Genomic DNA, 8859 nt, shown 5'->3' with positions numbered 1-8859 from the left:
CACCCCCCCACCAAAAAAAAACCACTCCTGATCTGGCTTCCCCTGCCCCGATTGTAGGCCCTCAAGCTCCCCTTCCTGCATTCCATGATCTCCCTAGCCTTGCCCCAATACCTCCCTTACCCATCCCACTCTCCTCTGCCCTCGATTATAGCCTATCTCCAACCTTCAATGATCTATGCCAGCTGCTACCCACCTCTGCCCTCTAACCCCACCCCCAAAAATTACCCTTCCTTTTTGCCATCTGCTACCCATCTCCACCCTCCCACGCCATGTTTTCTCATCTGTTTTATATTTTTTGGGTAATAATCTTTCCTTTCCATCGTTCTTAACTTTCTTACAAAACCCCATTTTTTCTCTCACCTACTGTTGCTTTTAATCCACACGAAGCCAAGCATGAGGTATCCCAAACAGAGTTGCTCCAAATGTAGTTTTTTAAGCATCGAATACCTCAGCTATAATTTACCCCCTTTTTCCTATTCTTCAATACCAACTCCCACCCTCGCCCCTTTCCTTTACCTTGCAACCAGACAGCTTAAACCTTGTATTGTGAATACATCAATGTCACAGAACAAAAAGCAGAAGAAGAGACGATATCGAACCAAAGAAGTAGAAGGTAACTCTTAAATTAGATTTGAAGAGAAAAAAATTAGTACAGGGGTAAACTACACCTCCAAGCACTGGAATTTGTGAGAGGACCCATGAGGAAAAAGAATCAACTCAACAATACTTGAAAATGTAGCAAAAAAGAATCAAATCAAACCATTTTCATGGAACCCACATACTCTCGAAAAAACTGAATGACCCAGCTGCTGGAGTGCCTCAAAAAATTTAGGCTCACTCTATGCTCCAACTGGGAATTGAACAAACCCTCAAAGCATTTACTCAGAGAGCTTAAAGCACTGCTTGCTCTTCTACCAATCACAATCGGCAAGCCTGCGGAGTAGAGCCAATACTGAAAACAGTATGTATTGGTTTAAATGGAACACAAGCTGCCATTGATATCCTCTTTGATGTATAGACAAAGTCGCTTGTCATGGTTGTAAATCGAAACCTCCCTCGCCGAAACTGTTCATCAAACCTTGTTTTCTGCCAAGATATTAGGAGGAAACCAATTTTTCACTCGCTTTATAGTAGAGCATCTTCTGTACATAGAACATCATGTAGCCTTGTGCAGCCCTGACAATGTTCTCACTAACTTGAGTAATCCATGCATCATCGCATTTGTACCACTGATTACTTAACCGTAGGTAGGTCACATAATGGCCAGCATCCAATCTACCAGCATGCGTGACCACAGCAAACAACTCAAACTCTGAAGACAACTCATTGGAAGTGTCTGGCTCGTCAACATCAAAAGCAAAAAACCGGTTGCCAAATCTACCTCTCAAGATGGAAGAAGAGAGGTAAGGTGCCATGTCCAGGGAAAATGGGAACTGTAAATAACGATCAACCTTCCTCGACATATTTTTTGTGGTAGAATGCTCAAATCTTTTTATGTGGAAACAGGAAACCAGTGGGAGCTTTCTAATCGACATTTGCTTCAAAGACTCCTGCCTCACCTGGCACTGCTGGCAGAAGAATTTCTGGTCAGAACCAAGTTTCTCAGACCTCGTAAAATGGTCCAAGCATCCAATCAGGGTGGATATTCCACAGCTATCTGTCTCACCATTGCAAGCATGATGCGCCTTTGAGGAAGCCATCTTTGCAGAACCCCCCTGGTTTGGTTCCAAGTCCAATGAGATGTCAACACATGGATCATATGTTGTAGATGTGAAACCACAGGCTGCACAAGTGACATCGGATCTCAAGATACCAGAAAATACTCTGTGAGCAATGCAACAGTCTCCACTGCCTGTACTGCCAACAAATAAGCTTATTATAATAGCTGCTAGAATGTTAAGGATGGAAGAAAAGGTAAATTATGTTGGAACTTCTTTTAGCAACTGGAACTAACAAATTGTTTAAAAATAAGTTCAAAAAGCAATATTGATATGTAGGAGTTAGCTGTTTGGGAAACTTCTCCAGAAGCCAAAATGAAGAATGCTAGCACAATACAAAGGAAAAGTCACAAAAGAACTTATTTTTTTATTTTATTTTTTGCTCTTCCATTTAAAATTTAAAGTCAATTTCAAGTCAATTTCACTTAATACACTTGAAGATCAAGCAAATGAGGTTCGTCTATCGTAGACAGATAAAGTTGTTAATTATGGGGATTTACAGGGAGGAAAAACTAGTGGAGTGGACCCTAGCCAACAAACATATTCTATGTCATTTTGTATCATGCTCTCTCTGTTTCCTGTTATTGAGATCTATGTGGATTTTAACGCGGCTTAAGACTCTTATAATGTCAAAATTTTGCAGTAATCCCCAGATTCATCACAGGAGCAACCTAAAAGACAGAGAGGATTGCCATGGCCTTTACCTAAGTATCACTTGATTTATGAAATCCAGCACAGTTGCTAATACCTCTCCTCCAAAGAACTGTACTCAAGGGAAGTCTGCTGTGCTAAAGATATCCAGAAGCAAATGCAAAAAGAAAATCCTATCATTGAGTAATAACAAAGTAGCAGTTTACCATAGCAAAAAAGCAGGTGAAAATCATCAAGCCTGCAAGTTGCTATTACCAAGAGCACTTCTCATTGTCTTAAGGACACATACAAGAGACACAAGCCCTACCTCTTGGTCTTTCACCGTCTTCCAGATCATTATGAATAACTTAAAAAATGAAGACAACTTCAGACCCTCATAAAGAATATTTAGGTTGATGCTGATGAATATGTTAAACCTCTTGGTACCCAACCTACAAGTGCTTGGAAGCTAAACTTTGATGAAAACAGTAGAATGTTTCTAATTGTCAATTTAGTTCACTTGGGTCAATCTATGAGCAATCCATAGCCGTGTATTAGCCTTTCCCTGGCTTATTTATGAGTTTATGATATTCCCATACAGACAATTGAATTGAGAAATCAGAGTTGACATTTTGGAAAACTTCCAATGCCCATTGTGAGACTGAAGTATGGGTCAAGCTGATCATATGATCCCTATATCACACTAAGAGACTAGAAATCAAATAAAAATGACATAGCCGCACAATCAAAGAGGCCAAACATATCTCAGAAAAACAAATATATAGACCCAACAAACCTTATACATAATTGTGTTAACTGCACACAGCATGTCTTCTTTGGAAGAGAACAGCATGTATGACATGAGATAACCCAAAAGTAATAAGGAAATCATGAGCCATCCATCAAGTAGTAGAATATAATAACAGTAGCAAATCAGCTATGCATGGTACAAATGAACAAATGCCCACCATAAGAGGGGTTATGCTATTTTATTTTGGTGAAAAATAAGCTTAAAAGATTTTCTGGGGCCAAAAACTGAATCAAGCATGTGAATCAGGTTTTGAGCATTGACAATCTCCAGGAGCTGATGCATGTGAGCATATAGCTGCTGTTTGTATTTGGTCCTTGGGGTTTTATCAGGTGAAGCATCATTTATCCAATACCAAGTAGATGAGATAATGTCTTGTTGAATTGAATTCAAGCAAGTCTATCAGGTGAGTTAGTTCCTCATATCTGAATAAAATGAACCCCAAGATGTGCAAAGACAACAGAGAGCTTAATATATGATAGAATTACCTTGGCTTTGGGGTTTGCATTGATCCTTCACCTTTTCATGTATCCCATCAAGCATGGAAATGAAAAACTCGTGGGCATCTTGCTGTTCATAACTTGCCAGATTTGCTGCATGTTGCCACCAACTGCAACAAAGCCACAGTTTTTTCAACGATCAAACAATAGCTGCTTCATTATCAGAGAACACTTTCAAAATTCCATCCGAAGAAGTAGAACCCACGTGATTTGGTACTCAAGAAAATCTACTGAGACCAAAGAAGAAAAAGATTCAAATTATACAACTAAATATTACGCTCCCAAGTAGAAGACTGGAGACAGATTTGAACCACGAATAAAAACCCCCCAGTGTAATAGGCAATCCAAGAAGGATCATCACCTGTGCAGTTGTACCATAAGGCAAAAGCTTCATCTTTCTCATACTCCTACTAGTCCTTTACCAGTCCCTATACCCCATTTAACTTAAATCGGATTATCAGTCCAATAATTACATATCCATGTTATCGCCAACTAAAAAAATATATCTAACATGAACATAAGAAAAACGCAAATCCATACAAACTGCTCTTGATAAAACCACATAAAATCCGGCAAAGAAAAAGATGAGTTCTTTACCAAAATGAATTACCTGTAAAGAAAATTTGCAGGGCTGTACGGTTTCCGATCACCAGAGAAAACCGCTGAGAACATTGCATCCATGTCGCAAGCCAAGCAAAGACGCAAATTCTTCTTATTATTACTATCATGGCCCGCTGCATTCTTTTTGTTGACATTACCAATTTTGCTCTTCTGCTGACAAAGATAACGGTTATGGCGATCACTCAAGAAATAGTTCCTCAGTGGAGGGGTATGAAGCAAAGCTTGGAGGACCGAATTCATGAAACAAGTGTTCCCAAGATTGTTAAGCCCTCGTAACCCCCATGGCAAACAAGAAGAAGGGTCTTCATCTCCTCTCTGTAATGGACTCGAACCTCTCCCCATCAAGATGCGTTCTCTTGGATCAGGCGTCCACGGCCGATAATCCACCCTCCTCCTCTTCCTCAGATTCTCCGGCGGCATCACTGGCGGCAACGTCGATCCACCGCGGAGCGTCGATGCCGCAGTCTGCGCGAGTACAACGGCCGCATCAAAGTCCCGGTCGTATACCTGATCGCGACAGGCACAACAGAAGAGCTCGGCGCGGTCAACATCGACGGCGATCTCGTGACCTGGTGGCATCGATTCGGCATGAACAGACGCGTGGGATGAATCAGGAGGCGAGTGGCAGAAGACGGCGGCGCAGGCTACACATGCGTAGAGGCGAGAGCGTGCGGAGTGACTACAGGACGAGCAGCGAGGGACTTCATCCGGGTCGCGGCGGATCGCAGCTCGGCCGATTGGCTTGGTTCGGAGGCACTCCTGTAGGGCACGAAATGGCTTGTGACCATTTCGAGATCGGAAATCAGAAAGGTGAGGACATGGCTGAGGAATCTGACCATGTATGTGATTGTTCTTCGACGACATCGCAATCGCACCACCTACTGTTCTTGTTGGTTTCTGGGAAGAAAGGAGAAGAAGAAGAAGAAACCCTATATTTGCAGGAGCTAAGCGTCATCGATCGATCGGGAGATGAAGACGACGAATCAAGAGGAGTCGAAGCAATGCAGGAAAAGAATTAAATCCAAATCTATCGTTCTTCTTCTTCTTGGCGAACCATTAGATTCTTTCTTCATCTCAAAAATCCGATCTTTATTTTTTTTTTTTTTTCTTTCTTTTCTGTACTTTTTTACGGGTTCGTCTCTTAAATTCCGATCAGATTACGGCGATAGATAAACAAAGCTTCAATTTTTTTCTGAAATTTTTTGTGATTCAGATTTCAATTTTTATATTTTTCATGAACTCTGATCGTATATAGCTTTGGATCCAAAGATCGACTGCGAAAGAGAAGAGGAATTTTTTTTTATTTTTTATTTTTTTTCTTTCCGATAAGTGAAGAAGATAAAAAGAGAGAAAAATATTAATAACTGGACTAATCAGGGCCGTCCATTTGTGATCATCAACACGTGCTGACTCACCTTTCCAAGGTCTCGCACTGCCCAATCAAATGAAGAAAACTCCACGTTCAACATGTGGGACCTTCTGTTGAGTGGAATCTACGGTTAGAACCAACTCATCTCACGCCAAGCATATGTTTTCAAAGCCGCAGGGGGGGGGGGGGGTTCAGCTGTTGAGCCCTGCTGATGTCTCTTTTAATGGGCCCCTAACCCCATAAAATTTTTGAAAGTGTGGTGGACCGTGGACCTTTGTAAGCAAGTTAGCTTAGCCGTTAAGCGTTCCATAAAGACATGTCATCATTGCTTGAACGTTCACTCTTCAATCTGCTTAAAAGGGACGTTTCTGGTTCCATCACTTCTGTTTTTTTAACGACCCCATTGCTCTCATATCTATAGACTCCTTAGGGAACTTTTTTTTTTTAATGACTCCTAAAGGGATTAGCTTCTCATCTCATGGGAAGAAGTAAATTTGTGCTTGTAAAATGAAATTTAGTTTTAAGAGAAAATTTGATTTTGATGTCTAATTGTCAAGGGGGGAAAAATTTTTCATTAGAGTATTATGAAAGAAAATGATCTATTTTTCATGTGCAAATATGATCTAGTTGCTACGAAAATAAAATTTTTATTAGAAAACAAAGCCTAAAAGGCAATATGACCCTTACGCTCAGACATAACAGTGAGCAAAATGATCGTCATGTCGCTCATGGAAAGTAGAAATCCTACCCCATGTTGATTCTTTTATTAGTGCCTTTATTGGCCCCCTGCACTGATGTAGTGACTACATTACCTATCGGGGAATCCTGTCTGAAATTTTATTCATATTTTTACCCTTAACATTGTCTCCAAAATGTATATTTTTTCTTCATATATTGGTCTTAGTTTTCAAAATTCTTATCTAGTTTTTGGGTTTTCTTCCGTGTCACTATGCGTAGTGAAACAATTCATTTCACTATTACTTTCTTACCTTCTTATCCCACTTTCACTTATATTATTCCATATGTGAAGATTTTATATAGTAATTTCAAAAGAATATTGTATCAAATCTCTACACTTCGGTTCCCCCTCCCTCTTCTCTAGCTACGAAATCCAGTCACCGTCCCTGACCTATTACTAATCCATGCAACAATCCTATGCTGGCTTCTTTCTTAGATTTTCCAGTCATACAAGTACATTTGTGTAAATTCAAGTTAATCTAATAGTTCCTCATGCATTGATTTAGAGTTTTGGACTCTACGTCGAAGATATTGTACACCCCACCCCGCATACAATGTCAATGATGTGACTAAGATGCTAATCACCATCCTACAAGACTGCTAGGATCTTTGAAATAGTATCTTACCTTCACAATCCATAACAAAATCAATCTAAAATCTGGTGTAGCGGAAAAAGATAGTATAATAAAATAAGAATTGCACTGAGGAATTCTAAAAGTCATAATATTATTACAATAACCAAATTTATCTCAAATTTTAATATCCAAATGTATATAATAATAATTCAATAGTAGTACATCCAAAAATATAGCGAATGTGGACATCACAATCCGTAGTCACGGTGCACTACACTATAGGCACATTTGTCACAAGCACAATCCATATTGTGTTCCTCAACCTCCGATGTCCATCAGTCCCCGTCATAGTCAATAATAGAAGAGGATGAGTCAATGTTCATAGGTACCACCGTATATATATCATTATTTAAAAACAACACGCATGTGGTGTGAGCTTCACCAAGCTCAGTGAGCGATGTGGTTCATGCAAGCATTCACATATATTCCATGTTACATATATTCATTTTATTATTATTCACCTAGCAAGTAACTAAGTTTGATATAATGCTATTGTCTTAGGCAATATCCCTAATCCCGAAAATTACACATCGATTATTCGATCACACAATGATACAAATCCTAATTGCAATTAGGAGCTTGGAGGGATGGCATTGCCACTAACAATTCATTAGTTTGCGACCGTTGTACTTATAATTTTTCATATCCCCCCATCCTCGGTACCACAACACCAATCCATCTACAATCCAGGCCCACTGTTCATTCATCCACCCTCCCTAGTCTTCCTTTTTACAATTTCTTTTTTACTTTTCTTGAAATTAAATTACAGAGTAAGACAGTGATGTTTGGATGCTTGGACTTGCCGACCGAAAGTCCATATCTTCATCTTACATCATCTTCCCGTTACCCTCGTCATCATTTTTGGTGCGGTAGCTTTTTGTCCTCTGTATATTAATTTACAAATAAATTTTCTTGAATTTCAAACCAAGAGGTGGTGCACTTCTGTTACTTGCACTTTGTTCTTTGGAGCATCGGCTGTCGAAGCCACTGGTTTAAAGCGGCGGAAGTCGAGTCCCAACTGCTTTGCAATACCCTCTTTATGTAACCTTTTACAGCCAATATGTTTTCATAATGATTCAAGGGTGTTCTTCTAAAAAAAATTTACCATTCTCAGAGGATTTCTGAGATATTTTGGGGCAAGACCAAAGCCGACAGTATCTACATCATAGATCAACACCCTCTGTTCTGGGATTTGGTGGAGAAGTTAGATGAGTCGAATGAAAATCGTAAGAAGCATTGAGGAATGTTTAAGAACACAGAGCCAAGGTGATATACGATGCTTCCAGTTGCCAATCTTAGCTCATCTTCATATCTTAGCCCCTATACAAACCTTCCTTCCATCACTGCTCTCTTGACTATGATTAAGATAAAGGGGTACAAAATATCATTATTGGTTGAAGGGATGGTGGTTTTCAATCAACAAGGAAGAAGAAATGGATTTACAAAGGCAGGGTGATGGAGTGGGTGGTGGGTGGTGGGTTGTAGGACACAGGTAAGGGGAGATACAGGGGGTGGGCATGACATGCAAAGGGCGTGGCAAGAGAGGAAGGGGGGGGAATGGCTACAGTGAGAAAACACAGTTGAAAGACAGAGAAAGAGTGAGAGAGACAAGATTCTAGATAGTGAATTTACAAATTCCATCCTTTCATCTCAGGTCACCAAAATGATATTCAATATGGTAGAAAAAAATATATCTCACAGCGCATGTAGGATAACCCTTTTTTATTCAATTTTTTTTAATTTTCTCATATTGTCATCCATTTATTTCACCCCCTTTTCTGGTCTTTCAGATTTTGAATTTTATAGTACTTTTTCATAAATATGTATTTTTTTTTAAAGG

The 8859-nt window shown here is 39.7% G+C and overlaps 1 protein-coding gene across 1 annotated transcript; it reads right to left on the bottom strand.

Moving 5' to 3' along the window:
* Positions 1-593: 593 nt before the first annotated feature.
* On the bottom strand, positions 594-5689 carry LOC122074569 (ubiquitin C-terminal hydrolase 22-like). The gene is made up of 3 exons (XM_042639448.1): positions 4267-5689; positions 3645-3766; positions 594-1852 (listed from the first exon to the last, which is right to left on the bottom strand). Exons 1-3 carry the CDS (start codon positions 5139-5141, stop codon positions 1098-1100), a joined length of 1752 nt encoding a protein of 583 aa, XP_042495382.1. The 5' UTR covers positions 5142-5689; the 3' UTR covers positions 594-1097.
* Between the last annotated feature and the right edge of the window lie 3170 nt (positions 5690-8859).

This window comes from Macadamia integrifolia, chromosome 3, assembly GCF_013358625.1.
Source record: "Macadamia integrifolia cultivar HAES 741 chromosome 3, SCU_Mint_v3, whole genome shotgun sequence".
Taxonomy (NCBI): domain Eukaryota; kingdom Viridiplantae; phylum Streptophyta; class Magnoliopsida; order Proteales; family Proteaceae; genus Macadamia; species Macadamia integrifolia.
Note: the sequence above shows the minus strand (reverse complement) of the source record. Positions and strands in the feature narration are given on the sequence as shown.